The 24,671-nt window shown below is 29.2% G+C and overlaps 1 protein-coding gene across 1 annotated transcript in view; it reads left to right on the top strand.

Moving 5' to 3' along the window:
* Window positions 1-24,671, top strand: part of LOC111625277 (glycerophosphodiester phosphodiesterase 1-like) — a 54,641-nt gene that overhangs the window by 3,491 nt on the left and 26,479 nt on the right. Inside the window, exons 2-3 of the mRNA XM_023368384.1 lie at window positions 9,805-9,980; window positions 16,955-17,060. Coding sequence (XP_023224152.1) covers window positions 9,805-9,980; window positions 16,955-17,060 — 282 coding nt within the window. The remainder of the gene's footprint in view (window positions 1-9,804; window positions 9,981-16,954; window positions 17,061-24,671) is intronic.

Here is a 24,671-nt window from a genome sequence, read left to right as displayed (position 1 = left end):
TCTTTATAGTTATTATATATATTAAATTATTTATTTAAAGACTTCAATGTGTTATTTTGTTACTATCAATACATTAGTTCTTTTACTTCATTTTCATTAATAAAACTTTAAATATGTAAAAAATATATTTGTTTTTTACTGATTCCTAGTAAGAAATTTGGAAAATCCATTGGCCCATGATGTGTTTTGGGCTGAAAACTAGTTTTAGATTATAATAAATACAGGCATACATCAGGTTATGACTATATCGCAATAAAACAAACCACAGATATGACTATCATATATTTCTACCCCTATCATAATTTGACTTAGCTATCCCTCTGAATACAATTTATTTATTCCAAGTGTTGCCACCTGTCTGGTTTTTGCATTGTATGTACGGGTGTGCGGGCGAAGACAAAAAATTCTGGGTTTTAAAATAATTTGGCAAATCATCAATAATTAATTATTTTTAATGATATAGCTGATTTTATAATCGATGAACAGAAACAGTCTGATAATTTAATTAGCAAGTCATTTATAATAACATTCTGGAATAAGGGTCCAGATATTGAGCCTTGAGGACAGCCTTTATTTAGGGAACAGTTTTTTTTTTTAACATAGCCTAATTTAAGCTCAGTGGTTCTGTCTTTTAAGAAATCCTTGAACAAGTAGAAAATATCTTGTGTTTCTTTGATATCTCTGATAAGTTTTAAAATTGAGGGCCACCATGCATTGTCAAATGTTGTCTTTGATGTCTAGAAATATTAACAGAGATAGCAATCTCTTCTTTCCTTGCTGTAGAGTATTAAACAATTTAATAAGGTCATCTCCTCTGTGGAACATTGGGGTGTGAAAACTATATTTGTCATTGTTCAAAAACTTTTCCATGAGGTGAAATTTTCTTTAAATAACACAAAACGACTTCCAACAACTTAACACTTCGTTGAGTAATAATAATCCACGAAAACCTTTCTGTACAAGTGTTATGTTCTTAACTACTCCACAAATGCTTTCGACCTCCACCGAGGTCACCACCTGAAGCAGACCTCGGTGGAGGTCGAAAGCGTTTGTGGAGTACAGTAATACCCCGAACTTACGTGATAGGTGGGACCGAGTGGTAACTGCGTAAATCGAATTCACGTAAGTCGGGGTATAATTTCAAATATAAATACATACAAATAATTTTTAATTGGGGCCGGAGACTAAAGAAAACAATAATTTAGAAAAAAATGTTTAATAAAATCTTAGATAATACATATGTATAACAAATTAGGCCTATATTATTTTACAATTTTTCACATTTACTCGATTATTACGCCATAATTTTAACATTGTTTCCATCTCAGCGATAATACTGTGACGTTTACGAATGATGCTTGAATTTAAAGATTGAGCATTTTTCACAGCTTCGAGAATTTTTTTCTTTGCCTTTTATAATTGTTCTTTTGACAATTCTGGTAGATCAAACTTCTTTGCCAATTCACAAATTTTCATTTTTGTATCAAAGTCTTTAATAATGGGTATGTTCGTAAAGTCAAACGAGTTAAACGCGTTAGACTTTTTGAATGATTCGTTACTAACGCAATAGGAATAACGATGACTTCATTCTCGCTTAACTAGTTCGACTTTACGAACATACCCAATGTTAACTTTACATTCCAAAGATAAAGTTTTTCTTTTCTTGTTTGATGCAGAAGAATTAGTTCTACTTCGTTTGGATGACATAGTAGAGTCTCTCGAGTCTCCGTAGATATAACAAACACAGAAATAAATAATGCAAAATAAATTGTAGCTATGTGTGGATTCCGCGCGACACATCCGAACATGTAAGCTGAACAATAGTGTGGGGGGAGTGAGTAATCAAGGGTTGCGTGGCGCTCAAAGAAAAGACGAATCGACGAGATTTGAAAATCGCGTAACTCTGGGTTCGCTTAAGTCGAGGTATTACTGTAGTTAAGAACATAACACTTGTACAGAAAGGTTTTCGTGGATTATTATTTTCTTTAAATAAAAAAAAAAAAAACAGAATGGGAAATGGCAATTTATGATACAAATACTATTTGATTGAATGCATTGTGAAGATAACCTAGGGTACATCTGTATGTAGAAGAAACTATATGACTATATATTTTTCATGTAATTTCTAATTTAGGAAATTTTCAAAATTATCATTTACTGTTTGAAAGCTATAGACTTAGTTTATTATGATAAAAATAGCTAAATATAGCTATTATGTTAAGTTTTAAAATTTGTCTAATTTAACTGAAATTTATTCCTGAAGGTAATTAGTTTCAGAACTGATGATAAGAAAGTTATATCTTCATTGGGCTGCAATTTGAAAAAATCATAGACCTATGTTGTCCATCCATGCACCTTGTCTGTCCTTCCTTAATCTTGAGAACAGAGTTATATATAATACATGAAAGTCAAGACCAGATATAGAAAGCTTAGAAGGAGGCCCCAATTAACTACATATGAACTTTCAATGCATGTTATATTAATTCAAAAACTTTCCCCTGAAAGAGGTTAGATAGATGATCGGCACGACTCCATTGGTAACAGAAAAGTATGATTTACAGGGAAAGACTATTAATTTGAGGTAGAGAGCAAATATTTTAAATTAAATAAATTAAAAATATATGCTCTCCACCTCAAATTAATAAGTGAAAAGTTGAACACGACATTTTAAACCATTTGAACTACTGTGGTTAATCAAAACCATAAATAGTAATACTGAATACTATACTTTATCTCAACCTATCTGTACATATCTGTAGGGGACTACAGGAGCTTAAGCCTCCTTATTGACACAAAAAAATTAAAATTAATTTATTGAAACTTCAAAACATTGTTTTTAAAAACATTTTCGATGACAAATATGGTTTATCAGATGATCCACAATACATGTTTATTAACATGTACAATACAATTTTGTACATGTTAATGAAAGGTTCTTACAAATTTTTAAATGTTTTTAATTTTTGAGTTACTTTCCTTTTGGTTCTTCTGGATCTGCCACTTATCTCAACTTAAACAACAGAGTCTATGAGTGTCTTTTCATTGGTGGCAATGTTGTCATTATTATATCACTCTGCTGGTTTCTATGAAGATTTTGCATTAATTCTTTTTCAAATATATGTGCTTGTGTTCTATTTTTTCTAAAACTCATTTATTGATGAAATACAATCAGTGCCATTTTAACTAACTTAAAACAAACAGTACTTTGTAAAATTTGACCATTTCTAATTTTTGAAGAATGCTGGTTATGTGGAAATAACCTGCATAAAATGCAACACAGCTAGCAAAGTATAAAAACTATTCTGGCCATTGCTAAATGCTTATAGTTGGCAATGTCAGCATTTAGCAATTATATTAGAAAGGTTATAACAGTAAACATATAGTAAATATGTATACAAAATTAATGTAACATTTTAATTATTATTTAAAAGCAAATAAAATATTATTGATTACAGTTGATACAAATTAATTTTGTTTAATTCTGAAAAAATAAAAAGGCCATATCAGGAATATATCCTTAGCAGTATGTCAGAAAAATAAGTTGTTAGAGAATTTTTGATTAAATTCACAAAATAGTACTTAACTGAAGATATTAACACCTAAGCCCCCAAAAAAGAAAACAGATCTGGAGCTGGAGCCAAGAATTTTTTAAAGAATATTTGGCTCTGGGGTTTGTTCTGGCTCCAGCAAAAAATGGAAGCCTGATTAGCTCTGTCTCCAAATACCTACATACAACTGATAGTTTCACATGACCATGTCTATGTCCTTACAATATGCATAACAAATTTGTATTGGTTGGATAGATGAGTTGGTAAGGTGTCTGGTTGCTGACCAGAGTACCCAGTTTGAGTCTGGGTAGCATTGCTCTAGATATCTCATAGGTGGTATATGTAGGACATGTGGCCCCTTGTGCATCATGGGCCTCATCATGGGCCTTGCATGGAAATGAAAATACACTTGCATAATGCAAAGAGATAAAAACAAATAAACAAAAATACCCACCTCTTATCAAAATTTTCCACATTGACTGACTTGTGTGATATAAATCTGTATGGTCATTTATATCACTCTTCAACAAGAATTTGCATTACACTGGACAACAAAAAAAAATGTTTTTGAATGTTTCCTTTATTTCATGAGTGAAATCTTACTAATTTTGGGGTGAGAAAATTGAATATGACAAAGAAAAATTTTTATTAGCTCTAGTTTCTGTGGTATACAATAGGTGATTTTAACAGCATAAGAGAAAACGATACATTTTAATTACATATGCTAACAACATTGAAAGTGCTTTTGAATTTTTTTTAAATTACAGTAACATTCTAAGAGTTCTAAACTAATAGAAGAATACCTGGCAGGTGGTTCAGTGTAAAGAGAATCATGTGGTGACTTCGTGAGATCGTTTTCTTTTGGCTTGCCTCTTGTAAGTGAGTTCTGGTGCATCCCTACACACAGACCAGCAGTAATCCGCAAGCATTGCTTCATTACAATGGCCCTGATATCTTTGTTCCAATACAGAAATATCCTGGTGGAATCTTTTCCCATGTTCATCACTGGCAGCTCCACAACTAGGAGGGAAAAAGTCTAGGTGGGAATGGAGAAAATGGATTTTGAGGGACATGTTGCAACTAGGACAACTAGGAGGGAAAAAGTCTAGGTGGGAATGGAGAAAATGGATTTTGAGGAACATGTTGCATCTGAGTTGATGATATTTTTCCAGAATTATTGTCATCAACTGAGTGTAGTTATCATCTCTTTTGTTGCCTAAGAATCCATGAGTAACTCCATTTAAGACTTCCTAAGTTTCCTTTTCTTTTCTCTTCAAAACTTGGTCAAATGCAGGATCCTTTACTAGTTTTCAAATTTGTGACCCAACAAAAATACCTTCCTTAACCTTTGCATCACTCAATCTAGGAAATTTGTCTTTTAAGTACTTAAATGCCTGTCCTTTCTGGGAATGTCATACCTGTGACAAAAGTTTTCATTAAACCCAGCTTGATATGAAGGGATGGAAGAAGAACATCTTTCGGGTCCACGAGAGACTTGGCAACAATATTTTTCTCGGTAGAGTCAAGATTTGTTGCAGGCCAGTCCACTTGAATGTAATGTGATTTCCTATCCCTACTGTCCCACATACATAAAAAGCAACAGTATTTAGTGCACCCCAGTTGCATTCCTAAGAGTACAGCGATGACTTTTAGATTGCCACATATTTTCCACTTGTGCTCAGCATAATTGATTGAGTCTAGGAGGGCTGTCATGTTTACATAAATATATATTCTATAATAGAGTGTAGTTTTATTATATGCTGATCCGAGGAGTTTTACAGGAAAAATGCCAACAAAAATTTGAAATAATTGAAGATGCACTATTTTGTAATGAAACATTTTTTTACAAATTTTACTATAAAATCTTTCTCATATATTTTGTATTATTTAGATTACGTCAATCATTTTAAATTATAATTTAAAATGAATAAAAGTTTTAAATATTTCACGGACCATATTTTAGCTCTTGTGGACCACTAGTTGGGAACTGCTGCTCTAAAGCAAGAGCTAATCGGTCATTTTTATAGTGATTTTTGAATTCAGCAGATGAAAATGCATAAGAATATGCTAATTTTGAGCCTGAAACAAAATCATTGTTGTGTGGTAGTTCATTATGGGACAGGTATACAATTCTGCAAACGAAAAGTTACAAACACAAGAAAGATACAAAATTCAATTATCACACAAAAACTTTACTTTAGGAATCCCAACTTAACAAACTTTATGCCTCCTTTATACAGAAAAAAAAAAGGAACAGGCTTGTACTCCACCGTCGGCAGGGTTCGTACACATGACAACAAAAAAATACTTATATCACTAACTTATATCTATCTTATAACTAATGAAAAAAATAAGAGCGTAGGATAGATGAATATGGAAACAAAAGGTAGGGAGAATAGAAATACCAGGGATTTCTTTTGGTACGTATATACACTGTTCGAAGTATGGCGCCTCTTTGTTATCTTTTTCCCCAAGGTCTGTTCTGCTCTTCTCGATATTGAAGAACTCTGCTCATTTCTTGGACTCTTCGTTGTCCTCACGGCCCTTTTCTTTTATCTTTTTCCTTTCTTGCTGGTTCAGGTCACGAGCACTCCTTTTTCGATCTGCTCTCTTCGGAGTCTCTCCTCAGAATGTTCTATTTCTGACCGGTCTTTTCCCATGGTCCCACTCCCTCTCTTGTTCTTATTTTTTAAGAAGAAGTAATCCTACCCCAGGGGCAAAAGGGGTAGATCAGAAGGTCTTAGAAGAGACAAAGAAACAGGAAGGAAGGATAGGATTAATTCAAAAAATATATATATACAATATCATGGCTGACGGCCACAGTTGTCCAGTTGATGTCATGAAACAATTCATGCTTGTATCTCCAGAATAAACTCTTCTATTAGAAAAACAGATTATACATTTCTGGTTTTGTGTTCCACAAGCATGTTGCCCTTTGGTTTATTGTGCAGATGATTCTGACTTCACTGTACATACAGTTATTACATTTAGTGTGTAAATGCAAGTTTATACTATACATGTTTTACTGGACAAAGACTATGAACAAATTTCTTGAAATACTGTGGAAATAAACAGATAGCCTAATTATGAAATGAAAGTGCTTATTAAGTTTGTGAGACAATTTTCCAATCAGATACATTACAGTAGGCCTATTGTTAGTACCAAATAGATATAATGTGTTATATTTTTAAATCTGTGACTCCATTACAATGTAATTTTTTAATGAAAATGTTTTTATTTATTTAAAAAAGATAGATAAAGAATAATTTTCTACTTAGAAAAAAAGCACTTCAACTAAGCAAATCTGAAAGTTAGAAAGTTTAACATAGTAATACTTACATGAAATTTATTTATGTAACTAATTATAGTTTGAATGTACAATTTTTTAATTAATGGCAAGTAATGTTTAAAAAATTTCAAAGTTAAAAATTATGCAAGTAAACGTGGCAAAATTATTTTGTAACTTTGTAACATATATAGTCTAGTTGTAGGATCCTGATTAAGTAAAACCTGTTTAACTTAGATTCTTAAAGCCCTTTAAAGCCCCACATATTATCTGACCAAGTAAAAATAATTTTTACATACACCAGAGTAATAATACACCACACAATAAATACATTACAGCAAGATTACAACAATTTTAATTGCCTTAAAGCCTTAATTTTATAACAATATTGTATTTTTTTTTAATCACCTTATACCAAAAATTCTGTATTGCTGTATTTTTGATTATTCAAGATATGGTCTTGCGTAGGTACAAATCTTGTAGTATATATTTTTAGTGTATGATTTGTTCTAAATTATGATTATATNTTGAAAGATATTACAAGGTTTTTTATATCCTTTTTAAAATATACTTTCCAGATTGTAAGATTTTGTCAATTTCATTTGTATATATACAAAAACTAATTGTTTAAAAATTACTTATTGAGCCATTTGTGCCAAAATTCATTCGTTATTTATTTTTTATAATTTATTGCTATGTATGACAATAAATCTAAAAGTTTAAATAAATAAAGAAATATTTTCAAAACTATTGCAAGTTAAATGGCTTTATGACTACAACCTATTTTGATGTTATTCAAAATAGAAAAGAGAAATCAATTTCACATTCTATACTCTTAATTTTATTACTAAATGACAATAATAATTATAAGAAAAAAGTTGTTAAAAAATTTTTAGCACTTAACAGATACATCTATTAATCCTAGTTCTTAGAGAATATTTCAGTAATACAAGTATTGCAAGTATTTCTGCAAAAGGTAGTATCATTTCATGACCCATTAAAATTTTAATGCTACCCATAGTTTGAAAAACACTGGTCTGGATAAAGAAAGATGAAAATTAGGGAATGATCAACAAGACAAATTACAAGTTGGTCTAGGAGGAACATGGATAAAAGTATTATGTGGAGAAAGTAATACATTGAAATATCAATGTATTACTTTCTGATCAAAACAATTAAAGAATTTTGAGAATCCAAATCTTATTCATGCTACCTCACTTCAGTCAGTATAAGTTAAATGATCTAGCTTAAGGAACTGCTACCGACCGTACAGGTGGGCACTAATTGACCAGAGATTGAAAATTAGTGAAGAAGAGAAATCTCAAAACTGAGCTTGAAAAATTAAGTTACAGTGACTCCATAAGATTTCCATTCTGATAACTAAAGTTTTTACTGTTTATCAATCTGGTGTTTAAATGTCAATTTCTCATCAGATATCACTGTTAGGTCATTTTAAGAATGAATATAATTATTCTGCTGATTGCAAATATAAAAAGTGTAATAATTTGGACTCTTTAAAAGAGAATAACACATACTGTATATCTGTTTTGGATGAATTATTTTTAAGATTGAAAGATTCATCAAGGTGAATAGAAAATTGAGATCAGCTTGTAGAGTTTCAGGATCATAGTTGTTGATTTTTAGATCATCAGCATAAGCTATAATTTAAAATTAACACAAGGAATAGCAATTTATATTATATATTTTTATGTCGTTTATAATTAATTATATTATTTTTAATATAATGGGAAGTTATCAGAATACAGAATATTGTTTACTGAGAAATATAAAAAAACAAAATTATTTTTAAAACATTAAAATTTACTAATGCTTTTCTCCAATTGAATGGACTTCGGGTAAATGTCCAAAGTCCATTTAAATAAATGAAAGTATTAATATAAATTTTAATTTGTTAACATTTTCATCTAACTGTCTAATGTTTGCTGATTTTGTTTTAATGTTTTGTGTGAGTTTTTTCTGTTATTTATAGTTTTCAAATATTTAAAATAATAAATATATATTATTATTTGATCAATTTGTATATTTATAAAATATGTTTACTAGTGATCGTTTTAAAGGCGAAAAAATACCAACTGTTGAAGAAGCCATTCAAGCTAGTTTGGAATTAGGTTTGAGAATTATATTTGATGTAAAGGAATCAGATGAAAGGGTGAGTAATTTATTTACAGTTTTTAAATAGATGACTTTCTTGAATTGTAAAACATTTGTAATTAATATTATAACCAATGAAGATAAAATTATTAAGAAAAAATAAATTTACCTATTAATAACATCATTACATTATACTGTATATATATTATAATTATTAGATACTATATAACTTTTTAATTATTACAACATCTAAATTGAAATATATTAAATCTAAATTTATGTTAGTTTCTTAAATCTTGAATAAAATCATATTAAATTTAACAAGTTTCTATAAAATAGACAATCATGTATTATTATCATTTTTAAACATTAAATAAAACATTATTAAATATTATTTACTACATTAAGGTTACTTCTAGCTTTCAAAATTATATTTGTATGAAATACAATAGATTATATTAACACTATAAGACACGAAAAATATACTACAATAATAATTATTCTGGTTATTGTAAAATTCTTATGACTAATAAGGAAAACTGTTCATTCCACACACAAAATAAATAATGTCACGAGAGCTAGAGAGTGTATTTGTTCCTAAGAAAAACAAAACTTATATTTTTTTTTTTGTTTGGCCTGAAAATTTGTGACACATATATAGACATGCAATTACTTCATGGTTTGAATCTAAATGAATTTAATGAAACTGTTCTTAAAATTAATCATTGAGAAGATAAAATGATAGAAAATAATAAACAATTAAACAAAATTCTGACATGTTTATCCTTATTGATTTATCTTATTAATGTAAGTTTTAGTTATACTAAATAATTTTTAAATTATTCATTTATATTTTAGGCAAAACATAATGGAGCTCACGGAGTAGAATTTGATATTTCTTTTACAAAAGATAACATTGCTGTTTTGTTTCACGACGATACGGTTGATAGAACAACAAATGGATTCGGATCATTAAGTGATATGACATTTGAAGAAGTCAGAAAACTTGATGCATCTGCTCAACATGCATATCAGTATGTAATTTTTTTAAATATTTATAACATATATGTCTAAACAGAGATTTCACTATCAATTTTATATTAAGAGAAGTAAATTTTATTTAAACAAATTGTATTCCAGAACTGAATATTTGATTTTAAAAACTTTTTGTAGATAATCATATATATAATTGATGAATTTAAAATATTATACATCAATTATATTATGGAAAAAAGTAAGAGTGATATGCAAATGATTTGAACTGTCAATATTCAATACAGAAATTTTGCTGACTCAGTTATATCATTATAATGCTATTTTTTTTTTAAATTATAAATATTTTTGAGTAGTTTTAATATTTTCAGTTGTTTCACTAATTACTTTGTTTTTACATTATTATTATCACATATCATCATAGTTTAATTTGTATAAACTGCAAAGGATATTTTAGATGCTTGTAAAATTTCAAAGTTTATTATATTTTCCACATTAATTACATGAAATTAATTTGAGTTAATTTGATGTATTATGAGGTAAGAACCAGAGGATTCTAGCCACATTTTTTTTTCACTTTTTTGTTTTTTTACTCTAATCTGTTTTTTGAACAATCGTATTTCTGTTAACACGGTAGTTTGTCATTTTACAAACAATAGAGGAGTCAAGGGAAGTGCTTGGCATGAAAATTTGGTTCTAATCTCAAAAGTTGGCAAAACTTCAAATTCTTTTGCTGTAAAATTCTCTCTAAATCAGATAAAACCCTCTGATTCCCACTTCATGGTATGTTAGAAATCAACTTGTTTTGTATACTTTAAAATATTCATAGTAAATTCCAATTACTCAAAGTAACTTATGTGAAAATAAAAACATATATTTTTACATTGCTTCTATTGTATAATTTTCTGATTTACAATTTCATTTGCTATGTACATTTTATTTATAGGAATAACTTATGGGGAAAAAAGTTATAATATTGAATATAAAAAAATTATAAAATTGAGGAAAAAATATAAAATAAGTACCATAATTTCCTACAAATAATTCAAGGATAATTAATCTGTGTTTGAAAAGTCAATTTGAAAGCAGATGTGGATTGTATGTAGGAAATTATGGTAAATATAATCATTTATAAAAATTTTTTAAAATTTTATTAGATAAAATTAATACTATGTACAGAATAAAGTATATTTATTAAATCAACTTTCATTTTGTTTTTTCTTCCATTTTTATTTTCTTTTGCAAATCATCTTTACACTATTTTTTACCTTTATGTAATCAATCAAAAGACAACACAATTACAGGTTAATATTAAATAATATTTTACTCAGTAGCCAAGAACCAGCATAAGAACCATTCACTTTGAAAAGGAAATGTTTTTGTCCATTTTTAAAAGGACTTTTAAAAATGGACAAAAACATTTCCTTTTCATCTTCAGGCTGGTGATCTAAATTGGAATTGCATGATTTTTGAACAGGTCTCAATCTCTACATTGCCATTGCTGATTGGAGGAAATCATCTTGCATGGATTGTGATATTTCTGCTGAATGGATATATATTTTCCACGAGTTTGGAATTGTGCTATCCTCTTTATAGTTGATGGCTTTTTATCTTGTGGCCACATCTCCACAAGTGTTTATAGCAGTGTTTCTCAACCTCTAACAAATCATCACCCCCCTTCACTTTGTAAAAAATTAAACATTTATTTACTCAGAATATGTATTATATTTTGATATAATTAACAAAATTAAAATTAAGCATTATTTGCTGTGAATCCCTGCTGCAAACTTCAAAATTTCTATGCCGAGGGCCAAGGCTAATGCCAAATTCATATTGTATTGAATAGACTGGACTGGTCACTAGTATAATGTTATTTGTTTAAATATTGTACAATATAACGAATAAATATGTAATTATTCTTAATATAATGTTTTGCTATATCACCCAGAAAATTGTTTTTTGCACCCAAAATATAAATTGTTACCAATCACCCCCCCAACATGGAAAAACGCCCACATGGGGGTGATATTGCCCTCGTTGAGAAACACTGGTTTATAGGAAACCCACATATCTCCCCATTTTCATACTGTCACACTCTCATGATTCCTTTTCTTGTAAGTTGGCAGCATTTAACACCTTAATACATAGAGCATATACACATGTATCTGATCCAAAGTAAAGAGAACAGGAATTTTGCATTATTATAAGCCAGGTGGTCAGTCATGGATTCGATGATAAGATCATCAAAGAGTTTATCAAACATCATGCTGTGCATGGGCATAATACTTCTAGTACCCAATCCACTCCAGATACATACAAGGTAGTAATACATAATGCAACATAAGTGCCTCTATACAGAGAGATAGCTTGCAACTACAATATCAATGTGAACTTCAAAAGGAGTGTCAGAAAATGAAGCAAATAAATGAATCTAATGACACACAGAAATATACAGTTATATGTAACTTGAAGAAAAGCTGAATGAGGGGAGACACCGTACCATACAGAGATGTAGCAGACCAAACAAGACAGTGATCTATGACCAAAAAGTGTGAAGCTTGCCAACATAGCATCATCTAATACAAAATATGTCTTAGCACACAGGGATTACATTTCTATTTTCTTTCACAAGGAGTCCATCCATATTTAACTAAATAGAAATGCCAATCTTCAATACTTGCTGGGGGTATATTCCATCCTGATATGGACCATAGGTCAAACAAAGAATTAGTGTAAGTAGGAGCCACATGTTGGCACATAATCACCTGCCTAATGGAACACCTAGCTGACATAACTACAGCTTATTAACCATTGTTGTAGCAGCATATGCCAGAGACCTAGATGTAGAATTCCATTTCAATTGGACAAAAATCCTACATAGAACAGCAGATAGATCACATGTCAGATATCTGGAATTAATGGAAATTTATAAGGCTGTCACAAGAAAAAAAGAGGATAGCACAAACCCAAACCCATGGAAAATATATATCCATTCAACAGAAATATCACAATTCATACAAGATGATAATTACATTTCCTTCAATCAGTGATGATTAACTATCCTCCAATCAGCAATGGCAATGTAGAGATTGAGATTTGTTCAAAAATCATGCAATTCTAATTCAGATCACCAACCTGAAGACATCCTTTTAAGAATTGTCGAAAATGTTTGCTTTTCAAAGTGAGTAGTTTTTTTGCTGGTTTCTTGGCTACTGAGTAGAACATTCTTGTATAATCAATGAAACCTAAAATAGCATAATATATCTACCAGGCTTGTATGAGTTGTAAATTTAAATTCTAATAAATATACCTAAACATCAAAAAACCAGCAAATAATGAAAATATTTAGACAAAACAAATGTTTTCTTCCATTTTAAATGAATATATTGTTTAAATATATTCATTATTTGCTGTTTTTTTTATTTAGATGTATTTATTACTATTTATTACCAAATTACACCAGTATTGTCATGGAGATAGATTTAAATCCTGTTCCAAATTAATCTTTTCCTCTAGACATCTTTTAAGTTGTTAATTAAATGAAAATTAATTTTATCTAAGAGATGGTAACAACATCTTCCTTTAGTTTAAATTTTGTAAAATAGTTTAATTAAAATATAACTTTATATTAATCCATAGTAAATCTTATAATAGTTGGTTTATACTGAATAACTGCCTTTAATTCTCTAATTAATTATAATTAAATAAATGTTTCTGCTGTATTTATCATCTGTATTCTGGTTCAAAGTATAAAATTGAAAACAGAATATGCAGTTATAGCTATTTATCTTACACTTTGAACCTGAAGAGGAGTGATAAATTATTATTTATGATTGAGGGCCCAATTTTTAAATTGCAGACCCATACATTTCCACTGTTGTCTGTCTGTCTTCCATTATTCTTGAGAACAGGATTTGATAGATAACAATTGGGACCAGATATGGAAAATCTAGGGACCAGAGGACCTGCCCTGATTAACTACATATCTGAACTGAAAGTCACATGATTTTTTAGCTTAAAAAAATGATTAAAAATTGCAGTCTGGCATTATGACAATGTCACAATAAATAATTGCTAGATTCTAATTGTTCAGTTTTACTTTTCTGCAGTTCTAATAATTGATTTGTGTATTTTTTTTCCTTTGTAATTTCATCTAACATCTTGCTTTTTTTACTAAGAAGATAATTACTTCATTTATTTATTTTCATTATGTATTCTTCAAAGAGCTTCATATTTTTTCTGTATTCTTTTTCAAAATTACAGTTGGACTCCAGAATAATATATTGTTTTAGTTTGGTTTAAAAATATAAATTCAAAATGAATATAAAGCTTGTTTTTATTTTTGTTTTTGTGTTCTTGTATTAACAAGAAATTAACTGAAGAGATCTCTACTGATGGCTTGATACTTGCATAGAGATACCTTTTAACTTTGAAAAAAATTTATTGATTATATTTTAATGAACTTGTAAGATAGGAGGACAAAAATTCAAAAATAATAACTGGAAATAAAAAGATGAAAATATATCCTAAATTTCCAAAACTCAAATTCAAACTTACATTAAATATTATATTCAAACTCCCCATAAAATATTACATTATATATTATATTCAGTTTATTTGCCCCATAGAAACATAACAAAAGATAAAATGAAAATGATAAAATACATATAAATTATAAAAAACTATTGAACAAGAGGTAAATTTACAAAATGTATAAAAGTTATGAATTGTGTTTAACATAAAAAATGTAAAAATGATAAATTATTAGATAAGAACAAGATGTGTATACTATATTATTATATGGGTCTGCATAGTGTAGCTGGCAACTTGACTGGCACCATAAGCTGAAGTTGCAGGTTCGAGTCCTGCTTCAGGCTGATTCTTTACTTCCAGAACCTTTAAATTAACTATTAAAATATTAATTTAATTATAATTGTTAAGTTTAGCAAGAGTGGATGCCTAACACCCGCCTTTAGTGCCAAATTGCTTAGCATTTATTTAATAATATTAGTTGTAATATAGCCTGATATAATTCAGCAATCATTTGGCTTTAATTACAAAATAAACTGTAAAGTATTTTTTACACTTGTATTTGAAAAAAGTAAAGTCAAAAAATAAAAGAACAAATGTCTAGATTAGTGTTTCTCAAACATTTTGTTCACATGACCCAATATATTTGTGTTCATAATAATTTTTCAACCCAAATCTTTGCAATATAAAATTTTTTTAAAACCCAATAAACTGGAATCACTTTATATTATATTATATAACGAAATAAAATTTGCATTATTGATAATAACTTCTACATGTGAAATTTAACATTGAGTACTTTTCTTTTAAGAGTGGTTCAGACCAATTTTGATTTGTAACAAATAACTTATTTTAATTTCAGTTTTTATTATTAAAATTTAACTATTACAAATGTAAGACTGACTATTGTAAATAAAACAAACTGTTTCAAAATTATTCAGGAATCTACTTTACTTTGAAAGATATTACAAGGTTTTTTATATCCTTTTTAAAATATACTTTCCAGATTGTAAGATTTTGTCAATTTCATTTGTATATATACAAAAACTAATTGTTTAAAAATTACTTATTGAGCCATTTGTGCCAAAATTCATTCGTTATTTATTTTTTATAATTTATTGCTATGTATGACAATAAATCTAAAAGTTTAAATAAATAAAGAAATATTTTCAAAACTATTGCAAGTTAAATGGCTTTATGACTACAACCTATTTTGATGTTATTCAAAATAGAAAAGAGAAATCAATTTCACATTCTATACTCTTAATTTTATTACTAAATGACAATAATAATTATAAGAAAAAAGTTGTTAAAAAATTTTTAGCACTTAACAGATACATCTATTAATCCTAGTTCTTAGAGAATATTTCAGTAATACAAGTATTGCAAGTATTTCTGCAAAAGGTAGTATCATTTCATGACCCATTAAAATTTTAATGCTACCCATAGTTTGAAAAACACTGGTCTGGATAAAGAAAGATGAAAATTAGGGAATGATCAACAAGACAAATTACAAGTTGGTCTAGGAGGAACATGGATAAAAGTATTATGTGGAGAAAGTAATACATTGAAATATCAATGTATTACTTTCTGATCAAAACAATTAAAGAATTTTGAGAATCCAAATCTTATTCATGCTACCTCACTTCAGTCAGTATAAGTTAAATGATCTAGCTTAAGGAACTGCTACCGACCGTACAGGTGGGCACTAATTGACCAGAGATTGAAAATTAGTGAAGAAGAGAAATCTCAAAACTGAGCTTGAAAAATTAAGTTACAGTGACTCCATAAGATTTCCATTCTGATAACTAAAGTTTTTACTGTTTATCAATCTGGTGTTTAAATGTCAATTTCTCATCAGATATCACTGTTAGGTCATTTTAAGAATGAATATAATTATTCTGCTGATTGCAAATATAAAAAGTGTAATAATTTGGACTCTTTAAAAGAGAATAACACATACTGTATATCTGTTTTGGATGAATTATTTTTAAGATTGAAAGATTCATCAAGGTGAATAGAAAATTGAGATCAGCTTGTAGAGTTTCAGGATCATAGTTGTTGATTTTTAGATCATCAGCATAAGCTATAATTTAAAATTAACACAAGGAATAGCAATTTATATTATTATGTCGTTTATAATTAATTATATTATTTTTAATATAATGGGAAGTTATCAGAATACAGAATATTGTTTACTGAGAAATATAAAAAAACAAAATTATTTTTAAAACATTAAAATTTACTAATGCTTTTCTCCAATTGAATGGACTTCGGGTAAATGTCCAAAGTCCATTTAAATAAATGAAAGTATTAATATAAATTTTAATTTGTTAACATTTTCATCTAACTGTCTAATGTTTGCTGATTTTGTTTTAATGTTTTGTGTGAGTTTTTTCTGTTATTTATAGTTTTCAAATATTTAAAATAATAAATATATATTATTATTTGATCAATTTGTATATTTATAAAATATGTTTACTAGTGATCGTTTTAAAGGCGAAAAAATACCAACTGTTGAAGAAGCCATTCAAGCTAGTTTGGAATTAGGTTTGAGAATTATATTTGATGTAAAGGAATCAGATGAAAGGGTGAGTAATTTATTTACAGTTTTTAAATAGATGACTTTCTTGAATTGTAAAACATTTGTAATTAATATTATAACCAATGAAGATAAAATTATTAAGAAAAAATAAATTTACCTATTAATAACATCATTACATTATACTGTATATATATTATAATTATTAGATACTATATAACTTTTTAATTATTACAACATCTAAATTGAAATATATTAAATCTAAATTTATGTTAGTTTCTTAAATCTTGAATAAAATCATATTAAATTTAACAAGTTTCTATAAAATAGACAATCATGTATTATTATCATTTTTAAACATTAAATAAAACATTATTAAATATTATTTACTACATTAAGGTTACTTCTAGCTTTCAAAATTATATTTGTATGAAATACAATAGATTATATTAACACTATAAGACACGAAAAATATACTACAATAATAATTATTCTGGTTATTGTAAAATTCTTATGACTAATAAGGAAAACTGTTCATTCCACACACAAAATAAATAATGTCACGAGAGCTAGAGAGTGTATTTGTTCCTAAGAAAAACAAAACTTATATTTTTTTTTTTGTTTGGCCTGAAAATTTGTGACACATATATAGACATGCAATTACTTCATGGTTTGAATCTAATATATATATTATTATTATTATTATTATTATTATTTTAATACTCATTACTCATTAACCTATTTTTTATGTATATAGGTATGCTTATAACTTTTTCTGACAATTTTTGGTATAAATTTTGCAACAGAAATGTTACAGCCACCAAAACTAGCATTTTCATTAATGTTTGGTTTAATTTTATGTGGTTGTTGCATTAAAAATTTTGTTTTATACAATTTATATGACTTTTATCCATTTAGGTAAATTGAACATTGAACATTCAACTTTTCTGTTACAAAACTCCTTTCTTCAGTTGCAGGTGCAACATAATTTTGTAGTTTGAATTCTAGAAATACATTTAAAATGATGGTTAACATGTTAATATCAATTAGCATTTGTAATAGATACTTGAAAATTAGGATCATGAAATATAGTCATTTGATTTGAACAGATAGTGCCATATAAAATTATAATGTAGAAAAGTGTGTATAATCTAACAACCATCAAATTAAACAGAAACCTTGTGAATAATCCTGTCATATACTTTGCACGAAGATAATGTTCCCCTTGCAACAATTGTAACAAAATACTCCAAATTGGTAAAGAATCAACCACCTAAAATAAATCAAAACTTCAGAAAATATTAGAAAACTTTAATTTTCTAATATTTTCTGAGAATATAAATAGAACTGTGTTTTGAAACATAAATACTATACAGATAAAAGTAAATCATGAACATTACCACATCACCACTGTGATAGCTGTGGGAAGACAGACAGTATGCTACTTGTGTATATGCCATTATTTCTAAGATCAATTTTTGGCACTTGGAGAGCTAGATACAAAAATTATCCCATTTTTGTTTTTCATAACCAAATACATCCAATTTCTTTTAATAGATCATTTATTTTGTGTATGGGTTAGAAGGTTTCCCTTATAAGTAAAGTTGTATAGAGAAAACTATGCTTGCATATAAAGAACTAAACCTGAACATTAGCCTTAACAAATTGCTAAATAATGAAAATTAATCTGGCATTTAGTGATTAATTTAGTAAAAAGTATACTTTTGTAACATTATAAAATGAATTGGCAAACATAAAAGTGATAATCATCTTGTGGTTTATTCAAACTATTAATTGTCAGAAAATCTGACTAATTAGTTACAAAGTTTTAAGAATTTATTTATAATTTTACTTGTTACTTTTGGTCAATGCAGAATTTTTTTTAAAGATTCATCAAAAATTTTTTCAGAGTCTATTTCATCCTCTTTGTAGACTGCATTTCATAACAAGGATACACTACTCAAAAATCTTTTAAACTGCAGCCAAATTTATTATCAATTTCAAATGTTTTCGGTCATCTTTTAATGACTTTTATCAAGAACGAACAAAAATCGAATGCTGCCGGATTTCAATTAACATTGTATTGTTCATTAATACAAATCCGGCAGCATTCGATTTTCGTTCATTCTTAATAAAGGTCATTAAAGATAATCGAAAACGTTTGAAATTGATAATAAATTTGGCTGCAGTTTAAAAGATTTTTGAGTAGTGTATCCTTGTATATTTTATCCATTCATTTATTGTGTTTTTTATATCATTAAATAATTTGAGCAATTTTGACTGATTTGAATTGGAAAATATTTTCATATCCAACTCATTCACCCAATTTTGTTCCAGGTGATTTCCTTTTATATAACAAAATGAAAAAAGAATCATTACAGTAGAGTCCATTTAACAGAACATAGAATAAGGAAGCAATTTGCTTAAGAGATCACTCTCTTACATTCCCAATTTTCTCCCCATGTTTTACATGTCCCAGGACTCCTGTTAACAGAGCTCTAGTTAGCTGAGCAGCTTGTTTAAATTAAATGAGTGCCATATTGGCAACATTTTTAGAGCATAGGGGGGCACTAATCTAAGAAAGATTTATAAGGATCTATCTTTAATCTTATAGTACATCACTGCTCGCAGCATGTGGTGACTGTCATTAGTGTCCAAACTTGTCTTGGCTAAGCTTGAAGACATTAATTGGGAATATTTGCCAAAATGCAGAGAAAATGCGGTTTTAAACGGGAAATTGAAATGCTGTTTACTTTGTTTCTGATCAGTTCAGTCACTTTTTATATTGATGCATGCTTACATGCTTATGAGCTTGCAGTAAGGGAGACCAAAAAAGAAAATTTGTTTGTATTTAAAAACTTTTTTGAATGCTATTTAATGTGTGAAATTTTGTTAGCTCGAATTAAAGTGAAATATTGCCTTGTTTCCCATGCAGAACATTTGCAAATTAATAAACTTGAGTTTACAAGCTTTTACTGAATTGACTCAATTAAAGTTTTATCTGTCAACTAAATAGAAATTTTATTGTCATTTTATAATTATTTTCCTTTATTTTGTAGATTTTTACAAAATGAAAAATATTAAGATCAAAATTATTTTAAAACATCATAAAAATATGGTTGCATTTTCAAAATAAATTAAAATAATGAAAAAGCTAGTCAAAAACTCTGAAAAAGCTTATCTTTTTGTAAAAAAATCAATGCATTTCTTAAATAATTTTTCAGAAAGAAATTGAAAGACCATCATGAGATGAATTTGAATGAAATGCCAAATTTTCTGTAAAAACATACACAAATCTTTTATTAGTTCCTCAAATATATGCAAAACATGAAAAATTAATTGTATATAACTCAAAATTTAGACAGAAAGAAAACTATATAATTATGGTATATTTAGAAAAAATTTTAAATCTTTATGAAGCCAAAAATTCATAGCCATAAATATTGATAATTTGTAATATTTTTAAGTAATAAAAGGAAAATTTAACCTAGGTATTATTTTAATATAATTACACTCCTGCTTACCTCAGATTCTTTGATATTATAAAATCAACACACCTTATTCATTTCAGAAAGTTCATTTTTCCAAACAAACGTTTTCAACCCACTCTATGGGCCATCTTCAGGTTAAAGACGTTCGAATCTACAATGCTTCAAACACCAAGTTTAAATTTAAATATAATAAATTAGAGCTTATGTAATATATTGAAATTGAATTAAGTAAACCAAATATAATGAAAATATTACAAAAATAGAACAAATAAACTAAAATAAAATAAAATATAAAAATACAAGAATTAAACTTCCAAATAAGATCAACACTTATACAGGGTGACAATAATTAACCCGTACAAGTTTTTTGCATTGTAAATTTATTAAAGAAATGAAAATTAGCAAAACAACAGCAGATAGCAGTGACAATATTTTACATATTAATCAGATATTCAGTCAGTTTCAAAGTGGCCTCCTTTTGCTTTGATGCAGAGCCCCAAATGCATTTCTAAATTCTCGGCAATGGGCCGCAGCTCTTCTGGAGACAGTTTGTCTCACTCCCAGCACAAAGATTGCTTCAGTGACTCCAAACTTTTGTGGTGCTTAGCGCAGGCCCTAGCCTCCAAAATAAACCACACACTGTAGTCCATCGGGTTCAGATGCGGTGAGTACAGTGGCCATTCTGCAGACAAGATGAAATCAGGAAAATGAGCTTTTCACCACTCCTGTCTTCTTTGTCCTGTGTGTTGGCACTGAGTCCTGCTGAAACATCCAAAATTCTGCTGAGCCCACAGAAATACCACGGCCTTAAGAATGTCACGGCAATACACGTTTTGATTAATTTTGGCCCCTTGATCGACAAAAACAGGGGGTGTCTTGCCGCTTGCACAAATTCCAGCCCAAACATTGGATTTTTGCAATGTTCGATGATGGCTGAGCATCAGGGAGCCTCCGCGGACCAGTTTCTGTCATTTTGATGGTTGTGCACCTGTTGTATGGAGAAAACCTTCCTGTCTGTGAAAAGAATGCACTCTCATTGTTGACCTGCAGCCTGACGCTTGAGTTGACGGCATCTTTGGAGTTGCATGCACTTTTTTTCATCAATGAGGAGCTGAAACTTTTGGAACTTGTAGGGCTTGAGTCCAAGTTCCTTTTTTGCCATTAACTGCATCGATTCACAATTGATTCCAATCTCACAAGCAATTTTTCTCATGGAGATCTTCGCATGTCAGTCAACTCACTTTTTGATGATCTTGTGGTTTCTAAACGTGTTGATGGTGTGCTTTCTTCCAGTCCATGATGGCCACCATCATGGCCAAGCTTCTTGAATCTCTGAACTGCATCCGAGACTGTCATTTTCAGAACACCGAGCAAACGAACAATTTCATATTGATGCTTTCCTTGCCGGAATAGCTCCAAAATTGCACAACGTTTGTTCAACATCCTTAAAAAAATAAAGAACTAGCCCTTATTACAACGAAAGCACATCTACATGGGCAGGAAATCACGGAGAATTAAACGACAGCATGTAAATTGGTGACAGTAAAAAAGTTCAGGTGCAGCATTGCTACAAACTTTGTATGGGTTAATTATTGTCACCCTGTAGTATCTCAGGCTGTTTTTATTATTGAGTCTATTGAATGTATCACCCTACGAGTTCTGTTTTATTATATACTTCCAGGCAGAAGGTAACATGGTTGCATCCTTATAGTTTAAACATTTTCCCATCAGGCTAGATCTGTATATTTCACATTTCTCTACTGTTAATGCAAACGGTGAGTGTTGGGATGCAATGATCTTGGCTTCCTCCCATTCAACCACAGATCCATCTGTCTGCGCTATTTTAATATAATTGTAACATGGAAAAGTACAAAAATTAAGAAATACAGTGGAACCTCGGTATACGTCTGCTTTAGAATACGTCAAGTTCGGAATATGTCCTGTTTGGACAAAACAAATTTTGCTTGGTATACGACTTTTGTTCGATATACGACTTAATTATACGCGCCATCTATGAACAACTGTCGATGTACTAGACCAGACTAGACATTCGCGGTGCCACAGTTTATAACTTTGTTAGATATTTCTTCTGATTTTAATTTGTAAGTAAAATTTTATTATTAATCATGAATTGCAAGAAGGCAAATGAAAAGCAACAGAAAACTAAAAAAATGACTAGAATCACAACTGAAAAAAGAGATTGTTGAGAAATATGAAGGTGACATGCGTGTTCGAGATTTTAACTGTTGCATACCATATTCCGAGAACGACGATATTGACAATCGTGAAAAATAAAGACATTATTAAATCTGCTAACGTTGTGAAAGGGGTTAAATCAATTTCTAAACAGAGATCGAAGACATTAAATCATGTCGAGAAATTGCTTTTGCTTTGGATAACTGAAAAACAGTGTGCTAGAGACACCATATCAGAAGCAATTATTTGCGAGAAAGCTACAAAAATACATGCTGATCTCATGAAAAATCAAGCAGGAACTAGCCGGGAAAGCAAGGTGTTTAAAGCCAGCCATTTTTTTTTTTACATGAGAACGAATTAATCATTTTTACATTACTTCTTATGGAAAATGTTGATTCGGTATAAGTCCAACAATCAGGAACGGATTAAGGTCGTATACCGAGGTTCCACTGTATTAATAATTATTACTAATTTGAAAATAGGATAAACAAGGCATTTGTCACAAATTTTAACTCAAAAAAGGAAGAAAATTCAAGTTTTTGATATGAAATAAACTATTTTTAATAACTCAAATGGTTTTCATATTTTAAGGTATCATTTTCAGAAAAAAATGACAAACAAATTAGAATATGTAAATTGGAACATATTGATACCTAAACACAAAAAGTGCTTCTCTCCATATTTTAAGCACAAACATTCTCTGGCTGATTCTAGATGAGTACTTTCATGTTTGCTTATCTTCCCTGGATACAAAGATGAAAATCAAACATGGCCTGCAGAACTGCAATGATCCTTATAAATTCTTTAAAGCTGACATTGTTTCTTTATTCCCATCAATCTACACTTTTGAGGCAATAATATTGACCAAAATGTACTTAACAAAGGTTTTTGATTCATCAGATATGTTTAATTAGGAAAATTTTGGAATTAATAATGAATAATAACTACTTCATGTTTGAGGTTAAACATGAAGTAGTTATTATTCAACAACAGAGCCTCCCAATGGGGTCTTCTCTATCATCTATTTTAGCAGAAATTTTGTTGAGGAGTTTGCAGGATAGTCTTTTAGCCCTTCTTGTTCTATGATTTTCCTTCTTTTATCTCCAGTATATAGATGATGCTCTTATTTCATGGAATGGTTTAAATTGTGACTTTTTGGAGCTTTTGGCATTCGTAAATAGTATCAATATATCCACAGTAAATATGGCTTTATGGTAAGTAGTTTATCGTAATAAAAGGTTTGTTTATGTTGGAAGGAAGGTATGTGATTTCTTATTCCCATTTTTCGTGCGTATGATAGACTCGAGAAGTTCTATTGTTTCATAGTTACATCTTATGTCCACAATATTTCATTAATGTTAGTCTCTGTTTTTTGCAAGTACATCCTTCCAATTGCTCCTTGCATTAACCCTAGAAGAATTTTAGTTGGGGATAGAACTTGCACTATTTTGAATAGTCAGGTATATTATTCCATGCCTTGTAATGTCCTCAGGGTGGAGAATCAAAAATAAAAATTCATTCAATCAATTCATTAAGGCACTATTCATCCTAATTGATTAAACTGAAATCCCTTTTTAAAAATACAGTAGAGCTTTGATTATCCGACTCAATTGGGGACGGGGGTTGGTCGGATAATTGAAAAGTCGGATAACTGAAAAGTATGAAAAAATCCATTATTAGTGTAGTATATTATTATATCCTATATAATTAGTATATTAGTATATCGCTATTAACTTACTTCGCGTTGAATTTTCATCGATGTTAAGCCTAACAAAACTTTTTTAAAATAATAATCGTTGCTATTGTATCGTTAAAAATTAGAAAATTAAGTCTCGTTTAAATACTGGCTCCCTTTCATGGTCGAATGAGTGTTGCCAGCTAAAACACGTAAAAATAATATTAAAGTTGCCAAGACATAGCCAAATATTGTAGCGCCACATCACTAGCGGACATTTGAAATTTGCCGACTAGGA

Source organism: Centruroides sculpturatus, unplaced genomic scaffold (assembly GCF_000671375.1).
Source record: "Centruroides sculpturatus isolate CEXI.00-Female unplaced genomic scaffold, Cexi_2.0 scaffold221, whole genome shotgun sequence".
Classification (NCBI taxonomy): domain Eukaryota; kingdom Metazoa; phylum Arthropoda; class Arachnida; order Scorpiones; family Buthidae; genus Centruroides; species Centruroides sculpturatus.
The sequence above is the reverse complement of the archived record's forward strand: the minus strand, read 5'-3'. Positions and strand labels throughout refer to the sequence as shown.